General features: G+C 57.2%; 1 protein-coding gene across 9 annotated transcripts in view; it reads left to right on the forward strand.

Annotated features, from left to right (window-relative positions):
• The window catches only part of ADGRB2 (adhesion G protein-coupled receptor B2), a 36,625-nt gene extending 25,679 nt beyond the window's left edge, over window positions 1-10,946 (forward strand). For 5 of the 9 annotated variants that reach the window (XM_032302568.1, XM_032302563.1, XM_032302567.1 and 2 more), the window contains 14 exons: window positions 430-533; window positions 634-736; window positions 1,402-1,552; window positions 1,733-1,802; window positions 2,185-2,251; window positions 2,397-2,482; window positions 2,774-2,872; window positions 4,972-5,143; window positions 5,443-5,538; window positions 5,886-5,925; window positions 6,532-7,148; window positions 9,409-9,444; window positions 9,805-9,903; window positions 10,472-10,946. In XM_032302568.1, the coding sequence (XP_032158459.1) occupies window positions 430-533; window positions 634-736; window positions 1,402-1,552; window positions 1,733-1,802; window positions 2,185-2,251; window positions 2,397-2,482; window positions 2,774-2,872; window positions 4,972-5,143; window positions 5,443-5,538; window positions 5,886-5,925; window positions 6,532-7,148; window positions 9,409-9,444; window positions 9,805-9,903; window positions 10,472-10,657 (1,926 nt within the window). In that variant the 3' untranslated portion in view covers window positions 10,658-10,946. The remainder of the gene's footprint in view (window positions 1-429; window positions 534-633; window positions 737-1,401; window positions 1,553-1,732; window positions 1,803-2,184; window positions 2,252-2,396; window positions 2,483-2,773; window positions 2,873-4,971; window positions 5,144-5,442; window positions 5,539-5,885; window positions 5,926-6,531; window positions 7,149-9,408; window positions 9,445-9,804; window positions 9,904-10,471) is intronic. The other 4 variants (XM_032302569.1, XM_032302571.1, XM_032302564.1 and 1 more) reach the window with 3 other exon arrangements.
• Window positions 10,947-22,779: the final 11,833 nt, after the last annotated feature.

Here is a 22,779-nt window from a genome sequence, read left to right on the forward strand (position 1 = left end):
TGGGCTGGGTGGGTGGCAGGGGATGCTCCCGGGTTGCCAGGAACCATATGTGGCGATGTCGGCGGGGACCTGGGTGATCCTGCACATGGGTCCGAGCAGGTGCACTTGGGGAACTGCACACATAAGTCCGTGCCACTGGGAGGGTGCTCACAGGGATGACATGTGCCTGGGGGCAACTGCATGTGTGTACACATATGTACATGTCTGGTTGTATGTAGTAGAGTGTGGCTGACCCAGCCTAAATGCATGTCCGCGTGTATGACTGTCTGCCCGTAAACACATAGATGCTGCGGGGAGTTCCATCCCGTGTGTGAGTGTGGGTGAAGGTGTAGGAGCTCGTTGGTGCCAGACAGGGTGTGGGGAGGGGGCGGGCCCCCCTGCAGCTGCCCAGCCCTGTGCCCTCGTGGACCACCTACTCATCTTCCCTAGACCCTGGAGCTGGCAGGCTCCCCCTCAGTCCCTCTCGTGATCGGTTGTGCCGTGTCCTGCATGGCGCTGCTCACCCTCCTTGCCATCTACGCAGCCTTCTGGAGGTAGGTGGGACGCTGGGCGGGGTGAGGCAGTGGGGGGTGGCCAGCCCTGACTTGGGCGCGGTGGCTAGCTCCTCTGTCCCTGCCTGCCGTGCCCTCTCAGGTTCATAAAATCCGAGCGCTCCATCATCTTGCTGAACTTCTGCCTGTCCATCCTGGCTTCCAACATCCTGATCCTCGTGGGCCAGTCCCGGGTGCTGAGCAAGGCAGGTGCAGGTCACGGGTGCCAGGGTGAGGGAGGAGTGAAAGGGCTGAGGGCGGAGAACGCTTGCTGGGGACAGTGTGTGGCAGCGGTTTGTGAACACCCAAGCCCTGTGCTGGGGGAGGGACTGAGCGGGAAGGAGTGTGTGTGAGTGCACGTGGGGCCATTGGAGAGGGGTATGTACCTGCAGGGTGACTGTCCCTGTGCCTCTGGGAGCACGTCTGTGAGCTGAGCTCCCGTGCTCATGCATTGGGCCGCCTTGGGTCTGCGGGAGCCCAAGCAGGGCTTTTCATGCCACCTGCCTGTGGGTGACCTTGGCTGGCTGTCCCCTCTGCCCCCTCGACCGGCTCTGCGAAGCACTAGGCGCAGGCCCGTCTGGCTGTGACGTGGCAGTGGCTCCTGTCTGTCCCCTCCCTGCCAGCCCTGTCTGCGTGTGGGTGGCCTGCCCGCCCGCCTCCCGGATGTCGAGTGCTGTGTGCATGTCACCGGGCCTGTGTCGTGCTGTGTGTGGGTGCAGAGAGGCGGGGGTGCCTGACAGGGCTCTGTGGGGGGGTGGGGTGGAGCTCGGGTGGGCGGCCGTGGCAGCGCCCAGCGGTGGATGTGGGAAGCCCGGCACCTCCCACCCTGGTGGCTGCTCCGGGCCACTCCCTCCCTCCCGTCTCCCTGCAGGGTGTCTGCACCATGACTGCCGCCTTCTTGCACTTCTTCTTCCTCTCCTCCTTCTGCTGGGTGCTCACGGAGGCCTGGCAGTCCTACCTGGCTGTCATTGGACGGATGCGTACCCGCCTCGTTCGCAAGCGCTTCCTCTGCCTGGGCTGGGGTGAGCAGGGCCTGTGCCGGACTCTGTCGCTGGGCTTTGGGGGCAGGAGCAATGGGACGGGGTCAGCTTTGGCCCTGGCCCTGCTCTCTGGGCTCAGGGTCAGCTGTGTTGGGGCTGGGAGGCTGAGAGGACGCCGAGAACCCGCAGCCATCTCACTGTGGCCCTCCCCTGCTCCTCCAGGTCTGCCGGCCCTGGTGGTGGCTGTGTCTGTCGGCTTTACCCGCACCAAAGGATACGGTACATCCAGCTAGTACGTGGGCCTCCTGCGGTGGGCAGCAGGGCGATGAGTGGACCTGTTTGCGCATCACACTGGGCGTGGGGTATACTCAGGCCACGGTCCTAGCCCCTGCCTGCTGTGCTTGGGGCAAAATGTTGCCTCTGAGCCTCTGTATCCCTGACTGTAGAAGGATATGCTGGGATTGGGGATAATCGCTAAGAACTGTTTAGCTCAGGGGTCAGACCACCATTCGATACCTATGGTGGGCTCAGGGCTGGGTCTTTGTTAGAGCGGAAACAGGCTCAGCAGGAGCCCAAGGCTCACTGTCACCCAGCTGGAGGCTCTGCCCCACCGACAGCCCAGGGGGCACTGAGCGGTGGTGTGTCTGACGCCCCCTCTTTTCCCTCCACCCCAGCTGCTGGCTCTCCCTGGAGGGCGGCCTGCTCTATGCCTTTGTGGGCCCTGCAGCTGTCATTGTCCTGGTATGTGCCCCGTTAGCATCCTGGGAAGGGTGTGGCCGTAGGGGCTCTACCTTCTCCCTGCACTCCAGCTCCCACCTGGGGGTTTCCCTACCAGGAGGGCACCTGGTGATCCCGTCTCTCCCCCCACCCCTCACTGGGCCCCCAGGTGAATATGCTCATTGGGATCATCGTCTTCAACAAACTCATGGCACGTGATGGCATCTCCGACAAGTCCAAGAAGCAGAGGGCCGGGTAAGGGGGCTGCGACTTGGCCTTGTGGGAAACGGTGCAGGGAGGGCAGGCCGGGCCTCTTGGAGACTCAGGGCTTGCCGATGCAGCCGGGGCTCCCTGACCTTGGTGCATCAAGGGTGCAGGCAAGGTGGGCACCTGGAGTGCTCCACTGCATCCCCTCGCCCACCCTAACCCACCTCTTTCTCTCTCGTCTGCCCTCCCCCTCCCACCCCACTTGGGGCTCATGCTGCCCCGTCTCCTCCCGCTTCCCATGTGTCTCCCCCCCTCTCCCGTGTCTGTGCCGCCCCCGAGGTCGGAGCGGTGCCCCTGGGCCAGCCTGCTCCTCCCCTGCTCAGCGTGTGGAGCGGTCCCCAGCCCCCTGCTCAGCTCAGCCTCGGCCAGGAACGCCATGTTAGTTGTGCCCCCGGGGGGGGTGGGGGGGGGGGGGGGGGGGGGCAAAAGAAATGGGGGGCAGTGCCCATGGTTGGGGGGAGGAGGGATATCAGCCCAGTGCCCTGAAAAGCTTGCCCTGCCCTGCCAACTGCCACACACTCTCAAGGGCTTGGCACTGATGCAGCAAAGGGCAACGGGGAGTGAATGTCTGTGCCTCTTGGAAAATGCTGGGTTCCTGTGCCCACCCCTTGCTCCCACCCCTGCCCCCCACTCCCAGCTTATGTATTATCCAGGCACAGCTGCAGAGCCCTCCTTACACCCCCCCCAACCTACAGAGGCTTTTAGAATCTTAGGCCCTTAGAATTCTTGAGCTCATAGAACCTTAGAATGATAGAATCTTAGAGTAAGACAATCAGAAGCTAAGAATGTTAGAATGAGTGAATCATAGTCTTATCATTTGTCACAGAATCTGAGGTTTAGAATTTTAGAGGCATTGAATCTCACAATCAGTTGGGGGGACAGAGAATCTAACAGACGGAGAACTATTTCACCAACATAACCCCCGGAGGCGGAGAATCCTAAAATCAGAGCCACTTAAGAGCAGAATGAGTGAATGAATGAATGAATCCACAGGGGCCTTGGGCCCAACCTCCTCCTACCCAGGGCCAGAAATCCATCGGAGCCTCCCTGACCAGTGGGGATCCAGCCTTATCTTGCACATCTCCTGGGTCAGGGAAGCTCACGGCTTCTGGAAGCAGCTGGCACCATCTCTGGGAAGCTGTGCGTGGTAGAAAGCTCCCTCTCCCTCGGGCTTCCGTCTGCCTCCCTGACCCAGTCTCTCAGAACTAGCAGTTAAAAGTCTGGGCTTTGGAGGCGGCCAGGCTGGGTCTGCATTCCAGCTCTGTCTCTCTCTCCCAGTTGGGCACACTCCAGTTTCCTCATCTGTAAATTGGGATAATAATCCCCATGCCTGTTTACTGGCGTTGTTTTGATCACAGTGTGAACTAATGTATGTAAATTGTTCAGTGTAGGGCCTGGCAGAGGATTGGTGGTTAATCAATGGTAGCTCTTATGACTGTGATTAGGCCCTTTCTGAGTCTTGGCTGCGCCCCCGGGGGCTGTGGAGACCACTGTGCCCGCCCCCTGCCAGGCTGAATAGCCCCCAGCTTCTCTTCCTAGGACAGGTCTTGGCCCCCTGCCCATCTCTCTGCCTTGTCCGGGGCTGTTCCCACCCCTGCCTGACTCTCCTGCCGGGGTGTTCACGAGGCAGAGTAGGCTGGGCGTGGCACCTGGCCCAGTAGGGCAGTCTTGCCCTGCTGTGCCCACGTGGGCCCTAGCTGGTGAGGGTGGGCTGGCTCTGGGGCCGGGATGCCAGGGCGCGTCTGCCTCTTTCCTTGGCCGTCCCTGCTCAAGGAGTGGGGTGTGTGTGTGTGGGTTTGGTCATGACCCCAGCTTTTCCGGCCAGCCCCAGCTATGCACTTTCTGCCCAGGGCTCTGAGCACCCCCCACCCCCACCCTAGAGCCCCGCACAGCCTCCCTGAGGGGGAAGAGGCTCTGCTGCCCCGGGCCTGGGCCCATCCCCAAAGATGTGTGCGCTCACGTCCTCCGTGCTCTGACTGCTGGATCTCTGTGTCGGCCTGTCTCATGCTCTCTCCCTCCTGCGTCTGCTGTCTGTCTGCGTCCGGCCCCCTCCCGCCTCTCCTGGAATCTCTGGGGGTGCATCCCAGGCCTGTGATTCCGCGCAGATTGGGGCTGAAAGTCAACAGCATCTGCATCTGCCTCCCTCCCGGTCTTTTCTCCCATCCAGCTTTGTCCACTTGCTGGGTCTCCATGCCTGGACGCTGGCCCTGGCTCTGGCTGAGCCCGCCTTCTCCACCCCTCCCACCTCTCCTCCGCCGCGCTCTGGCCCCCGCTGCAGCCCTTCGCTCTGTCTCTGGTCTCTGTCTCTCTGCCGTGGGCTCCTGGCCTCTGTCTGCTTGGGGACATGGCTGAGGTCTTGGAGTTTGGCCCTCTGCCAATCTTGGGCGTCTTACGGGCCCCAGGCCGAGTGCGGACCTGGACTCAGCAACCCCGTCCCCGGAGGGTCACTCTGATGGGCCCTCTGCTGCCGTTCTCAGGGCCTCGCTCTGGAGCTCCTGCGTGGTGCTGCCGCTGCTGGCGCTCACCTGGATGTCGGCCGTCCTGGCCATGACAGACCGGCGCTCCGTCCTCTTCCAGGCTCTCTTCGCGGTCTTCAACTCCGCGCAGGGTTTCGTCATCACTGCGGTGCACTGCTTCCTGCGCCGGGAGGTGGGGCTGGGCTTCTCCCCGCCCCTTCCCATCCGCCTCACCTGTGCGGACGGGGCGGAGCCAAGCCCCAGGGTTTGGGGAGGGGGGCGCTCCTAGCTGGGTGCCGAAGTCGGTTGCCTGAGGAGGTCTTGACCTTGGCCTTTGGGCCTTTGAGGCTCCTTCTCCCCTCTGACCTTCCCCTACCCTGGGTGTACTTCTTTTCTTCCACACCCACCTGGGTGCCTGGGGTGGGAGGCACAGGCAACTGTGGCCAGGGGCCTGTGGTGGCCTGAAGCCCAGCGGGCGCCCGCTGCCTCCAGGTCCAGGACGTGGTGAAGTGCCAGATGGGCGTGTGCCGGGCGGATGAAAGTGAAGACTCCCCGGACTCCTGTAAGAACGGGCAGCTGCAGATCCTGGTGAGCGAGGAGGCCGAGCAAAGCAGGCTGTGGGTGGGTTCTGAGGATGCTCCCCGCTCCTGTCCTCCTGCCCGGGGATGAGAGACAGGGAGGGAACAGAGACCGGGTCTGAGTCAGGCCCAGTCACTGACAGCTTGGTGGCATCGGGCAGGTCTTTTCCCTTCTCAGTTTTCCCACCTGTTGGGTGAGGCTGGAGAAGACCCTGTCTGGGGCCCCTCTGGGCTCTGTCAGGCAGTGTGCCAAGGGCAGCCCCTCTGGGTGGCTGGGGAGGGGCGAGTCCCCTCTCCCCCCACCCTGATACATGGATCCTCTCTCCGCCCATCTGCTCTGTTCCTCTCTGCCTATAGTCAGACTTTGAAAAGGATGTGGATCTGGCCTGTCAGACAGGTGAGTCTGCCTGAGAACCGAGAATGGCCCCTGAGAGTGGGCAGGAAGGGAGGGCCTGTTAACGGTCTTGTTGTGGAGTTTAGTTAGAGAGCCTGAAGTTGGAGTCAAAGCTGTGAACACCACTTACTGTGTGACATTGGGCAAAGGGCTTACTTCTTGGAGCCTTAACTGAATTAGGGGACATCAAATTCCCAGCAGGATGGTTGGTATGCAGTGGTTGTCACGTTGTTGTATCATTTCCATGCTTCGTACTAGAATCCACTTTCCACTTCTGGCTCCTGGGGAGGAGCTACCGGGCCAAGGCAGGGAAAGGAGCAAGGCCATTTTGACAGTCTTGGGGCTATGGGGGTCAGAGGTCAGGACTTGCACTGGGAGCTGACCTGTGGGAGCTAGGTCTTGGCTTCATCCCTTGCCCTGCCTTGCTGTGCGGCCCCTCTTCATAACCCATCTGGTATGTGAGAGTGATGCCTAGCCATCTCTCCAGGACCCAGTTTCCTCTCCTTGGACTCAGTCCAAGCTCAGGGGCTTGGAACCCACTCAACCTGGGCCAGGGCATCGGGGACACTTCCTCCTTAGGACTTACCTCTCTCCCACTCCTGCCCTCAGTTCTGTTCAAGGAGGTCAACACTTGCAACCCATCTACCATCACGGGCACACTCTCCCGCCTGTCCTTGGACGAGGATGAGGAGCCCAAGTCCTGCCTCGTGGGTCCTGAGGGCGGCCTCAGCTTCTCACCGCTGCCCGGGAATATCCTGGTGCCCATGGCGGCCTCGCCAGGGCTGGGGGAGCCCCCGCCCCCGCAGGAGGCCAACCCCGTGTACATGTGTGGTGAAGGAGGCCTGCGGCAGCTGGACCTCACATGGCTGCGGCCCGAGCCGGGCTCCGAGGGGGACTACATGGTGCTGCCCCGGCGGACTCTGAGCCTGCAGCCCGGCAGCGGGGGCGGAGCTGGCGAAGAACCCCCAAGGGCCCGGCCCGAGGGCACCCCTCGGCGTGCTGCCAAGACGCTGCCCCACCCTGAAGGCTACCCCAGCTTCCTGTCTGTGGACCACTCAGGCCTGGGCCTGGGCCCTGCCTATGGGTCCCTACAGAACCCCTACGGGATGACCTTCCAGCCACCCCCACCGACGCCCAGTGCCCGCCAAATACCTGAGCCAGGGGAGCGCAGCCGGACCATGCCCCGTACTGTGCCAGGCTCCACCATGAAGCTGGGCTCCTTGGAGGTGAGGGGCCGTAGGGCGTGGGGTGGGTTGGAGGAGGCCTGCCCCCATGTGCCCCAGATGATGTCTAAGTAGCAGGTAGCAGCCAGGGAGGGACAGCAGGCACTGCCCCCTGCCAAGCGGCTCCTTTGTACCAAGTGGCTGGGAGTGTGTGCTCCCACCGGTACAAGGGAATCCTGGCTTCTCTGGACTCAGATGGGCTGGGACTCTGTGTGCGGAGGGCGCACCTTTCATGCTTTCCTGATTGCTTCAGTTCCTCCTTTGGGGTGACCAATTAGGATGGGTCTTCCTTGGAGGGGTGCAGTGTTGGGTTGTTAGGGAAGCCACATCAGGGACTGGGAGCCCAGGTCGCTGAGTCTGGCAGGTTTGAGTTTGGATCCGAGCACTACCAATCAGCTGTGAGGTCCCGAGTGTCATCTCTCTCTGAGCCTCAGTCTCCTTGTTTGTAAAGAGGGCAGCCTCTTTGTAGAGTTGTTCTGAGGACTAACTGAGTGGTATAAACGTTTGTCTCTGTGTGGAGCAAGTAGAAAGTGCTAGATAATTGGAAACTGATACTGTTAACATCCCTGAAATCAGCCTCAGGCACTGACCCTAGGCCTCTGGTCCTTGACCCTTTCTTCCTGAAAAAAGCCCCTGAGAAAAGCCTCTCTTCCTGAGAAAAGCCCCTTTGTCTCCCTGCCTGTGTGTTTTCTGAGGATGCCCCACCTTCCCTCCAGCTTCCTCAGGGAATTACTGGGAACAAGCAGGTGACAAGCAGTGAGCCACTGTAGAACTCTAGGACATTCTAGAACTCCGGAGGGATGATGGAAACACAGATAAGGACGGGCTGGAGTCACAGCTCAGACACCGTAGGCTGCTCGTGTTTGGCCTCCGACATCTCTCCTCATCCTCCGCACAAAGGAAATTAAGTTAGCAGCTAGAGGTTTGCAAGTTTAGTTTCTCTCCCAAAAATGTTTCTTGAACATTTGGTGCCCGCTCCTGCTGCAGATGGCAGAAACAGGAAGGCATAACAAAGACAAAACGACACCAGAGCCAGGGAGGAGCTCGGTCGGCATCACGGCAGGTTTTGTTCTGTGGACACCTGCCCAGGGCTGGGCCACGGAGGAGGGGCCAGTTTTGGGCTCTGTGTGTGGGAGGTAGCAATAAATGTGGCGGTGTCTTAAGGGGTCAAGGATGACGTCCAGGATTCTGGTGCAGACAACTGCAGTGGAGTGGAGGCGGAGGAATGGGTTTAGGGTGGGGAATTTGGAGTTTTTTTAGTTGGGCACAGCTGTGTGTGTGGTGCCTGTGGGCAACAGGGGACAGGAAGAGTTGTCCTGCTGCCTCCAGAAAGAGAGACGTGGCCAGAACGGGGAGGGCACACGCGTGGTGGTGCTTGGTCAAGGTCACGAGAAGGTCTAGGGCTGAGCATGGAGGGCCTCATGCGGGGGAAGCCAGGGATGGTGGGAAGACCAGGAGGGCGTGGTGTCATGGAGGCCAGTGGCGATGATCATGTCTGCTGGGCCCAGGACTTAGGAAATCTTAGCTGGTGGTCTTAGCATCATCCCTGAGGGCCTTGGGGGAAGTCCCTTCCCCTCCCCAGACCCCAGTTTCCCCAGGGTAACCCCGGACAGTTTACCTACTCTCATGAGTACTCCTGGTGCCAACACTAAGACTCTAAGGCCTCATCCTTGAACAGCATTGTACACTGCATAGGTCCATAGGGCCTTGAACGTGCTCTTGGGCAAGCGAGGGGCTGGAGGGGTGCAGAGGCCAGGGGGGTAAGACCTGGTTTGTCAGCAAGGCGGGGTCCAAGGAAGAACTGAATACTGAGTCCTTGTGTTCACGGGGCAAGTGGAAGGTTCCAAGGAGTGGGGGTGCCTGCAGCTGGCAGAGAATGGGGCAGGATGGGGTGAAAGGTAGAGTCCGGGGCCCAGAGGAGGACGGTCTGCTTTGTGATCCCATGTAAAAATCCATGTCTCGGTGACACTGGGCTGGGGTGTCTGGGGTGTGTCTGCCTGCAGGTCTGGGTGTGTGCAGCCCTTGCAGGAGCGGTGGGAGTACGAGGCTGCGGTGGGGTCACACCTCAGCTCCTCATCCCCCAGGCCTCTGTCCTGTTGCTCTAGTCCCAAGGGCTCCCCTTAAGAGCTCCTGGCTCCTGGGCCCCGGGCTGGCAGGGGGGTGTGAGGGCAGATGGGGAGTACCAGGGCTCCTGCTCTAAAGCCCCCGCGTGCAGTTAAAACACTTTCTTCTCCTTCACTGTCTCCTTGTTGCTCCCTCCCAGCGAAAGAAGTTACGATATTCAGACCTGGACTTTGAGGTAAGTGGTGCAAGTGTATGTGTGAGTGTGTGTGAGTGTGTGCGTGTGAGTGTGTTGGGAGGCATCTGTCCATGGTGTCTGTCCCCAGAGGGTCCATTCCTAACATGAGCCAAAGCCTCACTGCAGAGCCTGACCCAAGGACCCCAAGCACATGGCTTCCGTGGGCATCTTCCTACCATCCCCCAATCCGAGCCCAAGCTCAGAGCTGAGAAGTCGAGGGAGAGCGGGGCCTTGTCCTAGGGGGCCAGCGGCAGGCAGAGATGTGGAGTGCCAGGATGCTGGGGAGCAGGGGTAGGGGCTAGTTCACCGTGCCGCCCGGTGCAGTCCCTTCCCCCTCCTCTGACCCCCTGTGGCTCCCAGAAGGTGATGCACACCCGGAAGCGGCACTCGGAACTCTACCACGAGCTCAACCAGAAATTCCACACTTTCGACCGTTACCGCAGCCAGTCCACAGCCAAGGTGAGGGCTCCTCCTGAGTGTTCCCTGTCCACAGCTCCAGGCCCAACCCGACACAGGGCCCCCCAGGGTCAGACCTGGACCCATGGCCCCCGTTGCAGAGGGAGAAGCGGTGGAGTGCGTCCTCAGGTGGGACAGCCGAGTGGAGCATGTCTAGTATAAGTCCCCCGGGCTGGGTCAGAGTCAGGGTCAGGCGGGCTCTGAGGAGCTTCTTCCCTCCCAGCCCTCCTCCCCTTCCTGGGCAACTTCAGCCCGCCTCACCAAGAGCCTACCCATGGCATAAGTGACAGTTCTGGGGCTGCCTGGGCATGGGGAGCCTTGCTGGGGCTCCGGCAGGATCTCAAGGAGGATGGGAACACAGAAGACATGACCCTAGGGGCCTCTCAGTGCACAGGGCTCATTCCTCCAGCCCTGGAGCCAAGCAGATCTGGGTCGGAATACTCAGGCGCCTGGATGCTGGGAAACTTTGGGCTTTTCTGGCCCTCTCTGGGCCTCCTCCAATTGTCCTGCCCAATGATGAGCGAGAAGGTATGGGCCCATCTCCAAGGGTCCTTCCCACTGCCTCTCACAGGAGAAGCCCAGCCCTGGGGAGCATCCCGGCTTGTCCCAACAGCGGAGACACCAGAGCTGGAGCACCTTCAAGTCGATGACGTTGGGCTCACTTCCCCCCAAGCCCCGAGAACGGCTGGGCCTGCACCGAGCAGCCGCCTGGGAGCCCGCAGAGCCACCTGATGGTGACTTCCAGACAGAGGTGTGAGTGCACACCGGACTGCCCACTGCGTATAAATATATATATCTCTCTATTTTCACACTCCACTTTGGAACCACCCAGGAGCCGGCGCCCCCTCCCCTCTCCCGAGGGCTGGGCAGGGAGGCGCAGTGGACTCAGCCGGGGCTGGGGGAGCCAGACACGGCATGGCCTGGGGGGGGCCAGGGCCCTTCCCTGTTTCTCAGAGGCCCCCCATCTTCACCCCAGCTGTCTGTCCCTGTCCCGGGCTGGGGAGGGGGGAGGGAAACTTTGTCGGGAATAAACTTCACTCTGTGGATTTTGCTGCTGAGCTGTTTGCTTCCCGCGGCTGAAGGCCCAGCCCTGGGACCCCAATTTTGTTCCCCTGTCTCCTTGGTTCACCTCACTGGGTCTTTTCAAATTGTATAATGGGGTCAGGCCTACCCTGACTGGGAGGGGGCACCTGGGCTCTGACTCTGTCTTTGCCCCTGACTCCCTGGGTGACCTTGGGCACATCCTGTCTCCTGTCAGGGCCTGGGTTGGGGTAAGCAGATTGGGAATGTGGGAGGGGGCCCCTGGCAGCTGGCCTTCCCCCTTGGCTGTGATGGTCATGGTTGCTATTCCCTGGGACTCACAGGCCAGACTGCCAGGGCTGGAGCCAAGGCAGAGCTTAGTGACCTTGGTTTCTGTGAAATAGGGCTGGTAATAGTACCCACCTCACAGGGTTGTTGAGAGGATGAGGCATGTTAACACGAGCAAAGCGCTGAGCGAGGGCCTGGCATAGGAGACACATCTAAAGGCTTTTATCTGTTATCTCTTGGCACTTGGTCTCGAGTTGTGCTCTGTGCTAGGAGCTTCGGACACACAACCCCTGATCCCTCAGAATAACTGGAAGGTTTTAGGTCTGTGGGTGGGAATATGAGGCCAGAATTGGGAAGTGACTTGCTCAAGGCCACTGTCAGAGTCAGAGCTGGGAGTTGCAGCCCAGGCTCGGTGGGCAGTGGAGCCGCCTGCCTCCATCTTTATCGGCCTCCCCCTGACAGGACAGGAAGCTAGAGCTCAGCTCCCTGGGACCTGAGCTTCCTGGCTGCAGGGGAGCGGCAGGGCGCTGGATGGCCATGGAGCCTCAGGGTCCAGGGCTCAGGGTGGGTGTAGAGGGGAGGGGCCCGAGGGCTGGGGTGGGAGGCTTGTGCTGGGGTGTATTCCTCTCACACTGGAGTGGATGGTGGCACCCAGGAAGAAGAGGTGTAGGATTGGCACATGGAAATGTCTTAGAGGGTGGGCATTGGTGCTCCGGTGGTCAGGCAGCATTGTGAGCAGGGGCCGCAGGGGTGGCTGCTGGCCTGGTCATTCAGCAGCACAGGCACTCCTGGGCCACTCTCCAGGACCCAGTCTCAGGATGGTTGACCCTTCAGAGGGAGGGGTTAGGTGCTGTGGGAGCCTAGGGGGAAGCGGGGGGAGAAGGGGGAAGGGACTGGCTGCTGCGGCAGGGGTCACAGCTAAAAGCCCCTGGAGGAGGGGCTGGACACAAGGTCCAGGCTCCCCCAGTCTTCTCTGAATCCTGCCTGCTGTGGGCCTGGTCAGAGGAGCAGCAGCAGAGCCCTCAGACCTGTGCCTCTATGCCCTGGGCTTTTCCAGGCCTCCCTGCCACCCCCGCCCCCGGCAGCCCAGGCATGCACAGGGCACAGGGTTCTCTCAGGAACGACCTCATTTGAGACTTCAAGGTAGGTACTGTGACTCCCCCATTTGACAGATAAGAAAATCAGGGCTCAGAGAGGGGACATGACTTTCCCAAACATACACCTTGTAAGTGACTATACTGGGGCCTGTGGCTGTGAGGGGCAGACTCTTGATCCCAGCCAGCCTGCATAAAAGGGAACTTTGTTCACTCAGGAGTTGCAAGCTGCAGGGAAGATAGCGGTGGGCATGTGTGGCTGTCCATAGGTCTTGGGACCCAGGGTGAGAGTGCTTCCAGATGTTCTGTCCTTTATAGCTGCTCTGTGTCAGCTTCATTCTTTTAGGCAAGCATCCTCACTGCCCCCAACTAGGCTTCCTAGCTCCCATCACTGGCTTTGCCCCCAGAGAGGAAGAAACTTTCTTTTAAATTCTAATCAGAAACTCCTCAAGGAAGGGCTGTGTATGGCCCAGGTAGAGGTTGGGGTGCTGTGATGGGCGCGGTTGGCATAAACAAAGGCCCTGGTCTTGACCTTGGACCAGCAGTGCCAAACACCACCCCCTGCCCACAGCCACAGGCCAGGCTTTCCTTTGAGCTACCACCTAGTGCCTTCCCAGTGTCTTTCCTATATTCCTATCTCCTTTCTTCCTGGCCCTGGGCTTCACTGGCCACCAGGGGTTTCTCTGGGGCTGAGCTGCCATGCACTTTCCCCTCCCCTCTTGTGGTTTCTCGCTGTGTATCTGGATTAAGGCAGCTTAGTATTCACCTTGTTGATTCTGCTCAAGCAGCAACCACAGCTGCAGCGGAGAAGCTCCTGAGGCAGGAGACTCACATCTGTGGTCGGGGCCAGAGCTTTCCTGGGCTGAGGCTCTGTGCTTCTTGGCCCCACAGTCCTCACTCCCCCAGGCACTGCCTAGCAGCCGCAGGTGTGACCAGGCCCTACCAGCCTTGAGTTTCCTTATCTGTAGGCTGTTAGCCCTTCTTTTAGGGCTGATAGCAATCAACCTGTCGTTTCTTTCCTGTACTTGAATCTCTCTGCTCATCAGCCTCCTTATTCTCTCTGCCTCCTGTCTCCAGGATTTTGTCCATCTGGCCTGCCCATTGCCCTGTCCAGAAGCCTCCTGGAGATCCTAGAATTAGCCTAGAATGCAAGGCTCTGGGTGATGTGACCCTTGTCTACCTCTCCTAACCTCTCACCTCTGTGCCTAGACACAGAGAACTCCCTCCTGCTCACACTGGCAAATCCCTTCACCCTTCTAGATCCAGCCCAAGTGGCCCATCTATGAAGCTATCCCTGATCTCCCCATCTCAGCCCTGGCACACACTTTCACTGTCACATTGCTCACAGAACTGGCGATATTCACGTTGATGTGGTTCATGTTTGTGAGCTCAGTCGAGGGCTCCAGAGTAGGCATCAGCAGATCTTTACTGACTGAACAGAGGGAATGCATAAACCAGTGTTGGTTTCTTTATCTGCAGAATGGAGATATCGATAATCCCTACCCAGCCTTCCTCGCTGGTATTATTCCTGGGGAGCATTTGCCGGGGACATGTACACAGTACGTGGCCGAGAGGGGAGTGAGGGTGCTGTCCAGGGTGCTGAAAGGGACATGCCGCCTCCCAAGAGATAGGACAGCCCCAGAGGCTCAGCCAAGTTCAGCCGCAGCTTCCCTTCCTTGCCTTCCGGGCCATGGCAGGGTCATGGGTGAGCAGACCAGCCCTACCTTTGTAAGAACAGACACTGGGACAATGTCCAACAAGAAAATGAAATTTACATATGCAATTGTAAATTTCAAATTCTCTAGTAGCCATTTTTAAAAAGAGAAAGGTGAGATATATTTTGGTTGTTTATTTGTTTTTAAAGATTTTATTACCTATTTGTCAAAGAGAGAGAGAGCACAAGCAAGGGGAGCATCAGGCAGAAGGAGAAGCAGGTTCCTTGCTGAGCAGGGAGCCTGATGGGGGACTCAGTCCCAGGACCCGGGGATCACAACCTGAGCCAAAGGGAGATGCTTAACAAACTAAGCCACCCAGGCACTCGAGATTTTAAAAAAATATTAAAATATATTTTAAAAATATATTTAGCCTAATATATAGAAAACATCATTTCAACACATACTCCATAAATTACCAACGATATACTTTATGTTCTTTTTCATACTAAGTCTTTGAAATCTGGTGTTTGTTTCACACGAACAGTACATCTCAATTCAGCCTGGTGACATTCTGAGTCTTCAGTAACCATATGTGGCTAGTGGCTACCATACTGGATGGCACAGCTCTAGACAGAATAAAGACAGTGACCTTGGACAAGTCAGTTTAGTGTCATCTGTGGGAAGGAAGTCACAAGTACCACTTGCCTCACTGGGTCATGGTGAGGGTTCAAGAAGGTGACGCAGGGAAGAGTCCCAGCACAGTACCACGGTGAAGTGGGTCCTAAGTCAGTGTTCCTAGAATCTAGGTATTCAGGGAGTATAGATGGACAGGAAGGGGGCTGTCCCAAGGAGACCTTTCCCTCACCCCACAGCCTGTCTTCCTTCCTTCTACCTGCAGCCCCAGACCCTGGGAGAAGGGAGGCAGGTTAGGACTGGCACTTAAACAGACATAATAAAACTCAATAGGGTTTAATTTGCTTCCATTAGGCACCAATTAAAAAGAAATTAGGTGACCAAGGAGGCCTGAGGGAGACCCTGGGTGCAGGATGCTGTGAACTTCTGCCTCTCTGGACTTAGTTCCCTCAAGGCTTCTTGCCTACCATGGCAGTTCATGGGGTCCCACAGTTGGGCTTTTTAGGGCCAGTCCCTAGCACCCCCTATTATTCTTCCCTGCACTTCTCCAAAGCCACCAACCCCAGGAAGACCCCTATCCTCTCAGGCCCTCAACATATATCTTAATGTCCAGGACAGGGGAGCCTCCCACAAGGGCTTTGGCATGCAGGCTAGTAGGAAGTCAAGAAGGGTGTCAAGCCGGGGACTGCCACGATCGGATTTATTTATTAACAGGATTGCACTGAGTGGATGGGAAATGGATGGGGGTGGGTTATTAACGAAGAGTAAGAATGGATGCAGAGAGACCAGTGAGGGGACCATCCACAAAGGGAGCTTAGAGTAGAGGGGGCACGGAATTTATATGTATGTAGTGGGTGGAGTTGTCAGCCCCTGATAAGGCAGTATGGGAAGGAGCCAAGGACAACTCATGGGCTTCTTTCTTATGATGGACAATTGTGCCATTAGATTTGGAGCACCAGAAGAGAACCAGCTTTGGGGGAGACACATTATGACTCTGGCTTTGAGTGTGTTATCCTGGAAATACCTTGGAGGTAGTTAAAGGGGAATTTCAAGTAGGAAGTAGGTGGTCAGACTCACGGAAGTGGAACCAGAGCTGTACTAGGGTCTTGGGTGCGGCAAGAGGCCATATTGGAGTAGGCTGTAGAGTGAGCAGGAGGTAAAGAAATGAAGACGGTATAGACAACTCTTGCAGTCTTGCAGTGGGGCCACGAAAAGGGACAGGAAGCTTAGGGTCTGCTGTAGGGTGTGAAGGTAAATTAGCTGGCAAGGATGATGGACTATTTCCATGCAATGAAGAGGTCATCCTTACCCTGTCCCCAAGTTCCTACATAATGACAGACCAAAAATAACCAGCTCTGCCATTCGGGGAGGCAGGGTCCTGAGACCTGGGAATGGATATCATCATGGAGATTGATTCTACTCATTTATTGGGCTGCAGGCCGGCGGCAAGTCCTGCAGAGCAGATGGAGGGTAGAGGTGGGTGTTCAACAAAACCTCAGCTCTAAGACCTCTGGGAGGAGGAAACTTTGGATTCCCGGGGAGTTCCCAGGGTACAAGATGGAGATACAGGCACGTGCCCAGGGCTCTCTGCAGCCCTCTCTGCCTGGTCAGGGAGAGCAGTGGGGAGCCCTTCCCCCAAGCCTCCCCACTGGTCTTGCTCCAGGCTGGTGTGTCCCCATTCCCTGCGGTGCATGGCAGAGCCCCAGCCATCAATCCAGGCATCCCTAGAGTCAACCAGGAAAGTCAATATTTAATTTGGGCATCATGTTAATGCTATTGATCGCTGCCTCCCCTTCTCTGCTTCCTCAGGCTCATTTGTCACTTCCCACCCACTGGGGGTTGCGGGGGTGGAGTGTGCTAGAGCCCAGTGGAGGCAGAGCTTATTCCGGGGTTGCCTTGGGGAAACTGGACTGCACGTGGGGGTGCTGCCCTGAGCCACCCTCCTTCCCATTCTCCCTGAGAATCTCTGATCTGCTTTGAGTTTCCAGAGCCCTGTCTCCAGGGAGCGCATTGAGGTGGGGAAGGGAGGTCAACCTTCCTCCCCCTCGGGGACTGAGTCTAATTCCCTACAGGGTCCATAAGCAGAGCAGGTGTGGTTGGCATTGAATGATGGATAGAAACTGTGAAGTCTGCCACTGTGGGAGTAAGTAAGAAGTGAGAGTGAATCCTGGGACCCAGAGCCCAAGCCCAGAGCTTCTGTTCAAGCTTTTGGAGCCCCTCTAGCTCTCTAGCACTGTGTCTATATAATGCTGTGGGACCCACATGGAGACCTGGAGACAAGGGTAAACCCTGGGAATGGCTTAGGAGTGCTTTGAGCTTAGAGATCAGCTGGGCATCCAAAGGGGCTAAGCCCACCATAGAGCCCACCGCAAGGCTGAGCTGGGTTCAGCGTCACAGTTCATTCTTTTCATCTCTGGGAATCAGATCAAATAGGCTGTGCCTCTTGGCGCTCTTGCCTTGTCTGGCACACCCAGAGGAGGAGGAGAATAAAGTCGGCTTGGGGGCCAGTCTCATGCTTAAATTGCAACTTGATCTCCACTTGCTGAGTGACTGCAAGTTAAACAACCTTTCTGAGCCCTAGATTCTTCCTCTGAGAAGTCTCTCGATGCCTTGGTTACTTTGTACAGTTTTCAGAGGGCCAGAGATGGGCAGGGGCATCAAAGCCTTGGTGGCCCAGGGGGTGGCATGGGTTCTTGCACTGAGCCCCTGCCACATCAGGCGCAGTCTTGAGGAACTGCCAACAGTGCTTCAGTGGGCCACTTGCTATCAGGCCTGGGCCACTGGGGCCACTTTGGCATTTGACGTTGTCCTGAGCTCAAAGCCAAGACTGTATCACTGAGGGGACCATTGGGTCAGGCCTGCCTTCTAGCATGGTTAACCCAAGGGTCAGATAATCCAGCTTGGGGCACCTGCAAGGCGGCAGCAACACACACACACACACACACACACACACACACACACACAGAAGAAATTCTGCTTCGATGAACTAATCCAGAATTTTGCAATTGAAAAATCCCCAAAAAGAAGTTGTTTCCATTTCAGCATGCTTGTAAGTATTACGCTTCACAGAATAGTATTATTTCTATTATGAATTATGTATGAAGAACACCGGATTCTTTTCAGTGGGCAGGGCACCTAAATATATTAATCTTGCTCAGATGACTCCCATCTGAGCTGCCGGAGGACTCCCCAGTGGCCTAGCTCACTCACTTTGAGCCACTCCCTCATTCAAACCTTGAGCCAGGACAGCCTGAACCGGCCATTCATTCATTCATTCATTCAGCCAACATTGTCTGATGCCAGCTCATGCCAAGCCCTGTGCTGGGAACCTATGATATGATGATGAGGAAGACATAGTCCTTAAGAAGGATACCAAGAGGGCGCCTAGGTGGCTCAGTCGCTAAGTGTCTGCCTTCCGCTCAGGTCATGATCCCGGAGTCCCCAGATCGAGTCCTGCATTGGGCTCCTTGCTCAGCGGGGAGCCTGCTTCTCCCTCTCCCTCTGCTGTTCCCCCTACTGTGCACTCTCTCTGTCAAATAATAAAATCACAAAAAAAAAAAAAAAAAAAAAAAAAAAAAAAAGAAGGATACCAAGGAGAAGAGGCACAGAGAGAAGGGATAGATTTGGTTTCCTCTGCCCAGAAACTTCTAGGGGCATTCCCTTGCTCTCAGAATAAAGTTAAGGCTCCCTACTGTGTCCAAAGCTCTGATGTGTCCCGTGCCACTCTCTCCTCACTGATGGAGCTCCAGCTATGTGGCCTCCTTTCTGCTCCTCAAATACATTTCATGCTTTCTCCTACCCCAGGGCCTTTGCATGTGCTGTACCCTCTGCTTGAAACGTTCTTTCCTAGTTATCTGCTTTGCTGGCTCCTCATCTTTTGATTGAAGCCATCCCCTCAGAAAGGCCTTCCTTACATACACTTTGCCCCTCTGAGTCATTTTGTATCCCATCAGCCTAATCTTTCCTTAGTACTGCTTTTCTGAAACTACAGCACCTGTTTCCTGTTTGTTGTCTGTCTCCCCCACTAGACTGTGAACCTCTGAGCACAGGACAGGGTGATATTCACTGACATATATGCCACCGCCTGGCACATGATGTGAACTTAAGAGCCATGGATGAAGGAATGAATGTGGAGTTTAAGGTTCCCATAGGACGTCAAGTGGGGGACACCTGGAGCTAAATCTCTGGCTCTTTATACCACAGGCTGGCCGTGTCTGTGTCTAGACCTGGGGGTGGAGGAAGGGTATTGCATGCACAAGCCTGGGAAGGACAAAGCCCCATGGGACACCAGCCTCAGGCCATGCATATTGCAGGAGGCTCATTCTTTGCATATTAACTTGCTGCTGGACTGGCATCTCTGGCTCCTGCTGAATTTCTCCTGTCAGGGCCAGTGGTTGATTGGGGAGGAGGGGTTGGGTGGACAGAGAGCATCAACATCCAGAAGACCACGCACGCCTTTGCTCACGTGCCCCCATATAGGTAAGGACTTGCTCTCAGGTGGCCGTGCATGGGGAGATACAGGTGCAGCTACACATCTGAGCGAGCTCTGCCCTTGGCGGGCCTGCAGGGCACACAGGTGAATGGTCTTCTGTGCATCATCACTGCCCCGCCCAGCTGAGAGAAAGAAGGGCCATGAGAGACCATTGAGTTCCACTCCCACCCCCATAGGGCAGTGAGGAAAAGCGAGGCCCATAGAGGGGAGAGGTCGCTCGAGATCACATCGTGAGTCCACGGAGGGTTAGGACTAAGGTTCAGTGAACAGTGAGCATTTCTGGAAAGCCTACAGTGTACGTGGCAGGGTATGGGGCACTAAAGAAACCGCCACCTAGGAGCTGGGGCTAGGGAGAAGAGGGAGTCTGACCTGGATGTGAGCAGTCGGCTCCAGAGCCGGAGGGGTCTCCTCTGCCTTTGTGGGGAAGACATTAGGGAAGTCTTCTTTAAGGAAGGAAACACTTGTGCTCAGCTTTGAAGACTGATTGAAAACTTAGTAGGTGGAGAAAGGGGCAGGGGCCAGTAACCAAAGGAGGCACGGGCCTGAAACAGGCTGGCAAGTCTGGGAAGCTATGAATCATGTGGTTTGGTTGGAGAGGACAGGAGAGTGCAGAGTAGGGGTGGAGTGAGGGGAGGAGATGGGCTGCCTTGACGAGGCTGTGAGGGGGGCGGGTTCTGATCACAGTGGGCCTTGCTGGACAGGATAGGAGTTTGGATTTTATTCTGAGGGTTGCAGGGGAATCACTGAAACAGACATAGGTTTTAGGAAGATCTCTGTAGCTACCAAGGAAAAGTGAATTCAGCATATGTATTCTGAGCACTTACTATGTGCCAGGCACCCTGCTAAGTCCCAACAGTTCAGTTCAGGATGAGGCACAGTTCCAGCCCCATGGTGCAGATACAACAGACAGGTGCGCCAGGGAGAAATCTTGGTACAGAAACTCAAGAAAACACTCCATTTCTGTATTTTTGTTAAGTCAGCTCCAATCTGACCCACGCTAAGGCCTGTCCTACAAGTTGGCAGCAAATGCAATCTCACCATCCCTGGGGTCCCCTTGCCACCTCCTCCAGAGTCTTGCACAAGGGCCTGTTGTCCCACTGGGGCTAAGCATGGAGGAAGCAGCACCTGTCTTCCGGCAACCTCGATCACAGAGATGCCCATTGTCTCAGTTCATGTGGTCGCTCAAGGTTCGAGGCTTGGCAACTCAGCTGTTCCTCTGCCACTTTGGAGGACTGAGGCTAGAACCCTAGTGCCTGGGCTCCTTCTCTGTGCCCTCTCCCTCCCCCCCAACCCCGTGCACCACTCTCTGTCCTCCACAGCTCCTGCCACCAGTCAGGGGTGGGGCTGCTGTGACACACATCCCTACCACTCCTAGGATTCCCCCTTCTGCCCACTCTGCAGCTAGCTGCTCTGCCTCTGTTCTCTGCCCTCACTGGCCCTTCTCTTCTCCCCATCCCTTGGGAATACCCAGCACAGTCACTTCCAGAAGGTTAGCTTTTTCCAAAGTCAGGATGAGCCATCAGACTTCAAACAACTTTTGTGTTCAGCCCTGCACACTTCCCTGAGGCTAGGAAAACCAAAGGGCTGGGCTATCAGCATGAAACTGGGAGGGGAGCAAAACAATGAACATCTCTATAAATTATCCTGTCACAGGAGTGCATAAGTGTTGAGACCCAGGCAGTGACTGCTCTGAGAGGGGCAGGGAGGCACCCAGGACTGTGGGAGCTCAGACAAGGGGCACCAAACTCATTCTGAGAGGGGGCCTGGAATGGCCTCCCAAGGAGCAGAGTTTCTGCCAGCCTGAGTCTTGAGAACAGCAAGGAAGAGTGTTCCAGGAGAAAGGAACAGCAGGTGGGAAGGCCTCTTGGTGAGCGCCAGCAGGGATGTGTGAAGAACTGACAGCTGGCCTGTGTGAAGGAGATGGGGTTAAGTGGTGAAAAGCCTTCTAAGTCCTCAGCCAAGGTCTGGCTGTTCATCTTGATCATAAAAAAAAAAAAAAAAAAAAAAAAAAAAAAAAATCTTTGAAAGATATTAATCAAGGAAGTGACAGGACCAGATTTCTGATTCAGAAACTCTAGTTGGCTAGCAGTAGAAGAAGGGAGGGGGAAAGGGGAAAGTTGGAGGCAAGGGCAGCAGTTGGCAGGAGCTGCAGAGATCTAGGCAAAAGAGGGCAGCTGCCTGAACCCCGGGGTGGTGGCCTCGCTGGAGAGAAGGGGACACCATCCATATGGATAGGGGGAAAGGGGAGAACAGAGCTTCAAATGACTATCTGGGGCCAATCCCTGAGATGGAGCAGATTGGGTTGGGGAGGATGGTGGCGGTAGGGGCCAGCAGGACCGCCAGGGAGAGGAAGGTTTGGAAGTGCAAAGAACACCTCCCCCTCATCCCAACTCTGCATCCCCTCTGCGATTCCCAAACTTCCCACTAGATGGAGGGCTGGTGCTAAGAGACCAGCTCCCCCTCCCCATTCTCTGCCCCTCCCCGCTCCCCCCATCCAGGGATTGGCTTTCATTTGGGCCTCTCCAAACCCTGAACTCGCCAAGAGAACTCAAGCATTGGGAGCCATCAGCTGCCCCCACTCCCCAGCACTCAACCTCTAGGGTCCAGTGGTGGGGGTATCAGTCCAGAGACATATGCCCCACGTGCCTCGGCATACCGCTCTGTACCCGCGAATACAGTAGTGTTTCTGTGTTTCGAGGGGCCTCAGCCACTTGGGCCTCAAAAAGCGCCGGGCTCCCACAGATACGCCTTCCGCTTAGAGACCTCTCTGTCAATGGCGTTGTGGTTGACCGCCACCACCCCCGCCCGACGCTCTCCTTTTCCCCCGACCCCACGCTGGTGGAGGAGGCACCCATTCCTGTCTCTTCGGTCCCGGCCTCCAGAGGCAGGCCCAGGTCCAGTCCCAGGCCGTCAGACGCCTGGCATTTAGGCCTTTCTGGACCTTGGAGGCAGGATGCAAGGTTGCCAGATGGGCCGGACGGAGCCAGATGGGAGGCGGGGCCTAGTGTGGAGTCCGCGAAGCCAGCGGCCGTGGGTGTGGCCTAGGGGGGCGTGGCCAGAGTAGGCTGGAGGCGTGGCCGATGGCTGGATGTGAAGGGGATCCCCCAACTTGGAAGCCTCTTCTCCTCCTTCCCTAGCCACTTGGCTCTCGCCCTGGCCCCCAGTCCCATAGCCAGCCAGACCCGCCGTCGCGAGGCTCCTGGCCCTACTTAAGAGAGGTCATTTCTCTGGGGAGGCCGCGCCCAGCTTCTTGGAACTGCCAGGCCTTGCAGGGAGGCGGGTGGAGTGGGGGACGCGTACATTCTCGAGCCTACACCTCACCCCCTGTAATTCTCCCCACCTGGTATTGTGTTTCCATTCTTTTCTAGATAGACAGCTGGAGGGCCTGGGGCTTGAGCCCTGAGCAGGAGGAGCTGGTCAAGCGCCTGCGCCCCTGTGAGGCTCCCCCCCCCCCCCCCCCCCCCGCTTTTTCCTGCCCCTCTGTGCTCAAGCCTGGAGCCTGCTCTAAAAATAGACACAGGCGCCAAACGTGCCCACCCAGGAGGGGGTCTGGGATGCCTGAGTCATCCTGCACCCGAGGCCTCCCCTCATCTCTGGGAGTCCGGGCCAAGTTGATGGCCAGGCATCACTCCGGCTCTGTTGGCTAGACTCTGCGCTCTTGGCCGTGCCTTGTCCCCCTCCCAGGCCCCAGGAACTG

The sequence above is a fragment of the Mustela erminea genome, chromosome 10 (genome assembly GCF_009829155.1).
Source record: "Mustela erminea isolate mMusErm1 chromosome 10, mMusErm1.Pri, whole genome shotgun sequence".
NCBI lineage: Eukaryota > Metazoa > Chordata > Mammalia > Carnivora > Mustelidae > Mustela > Mustela erminea.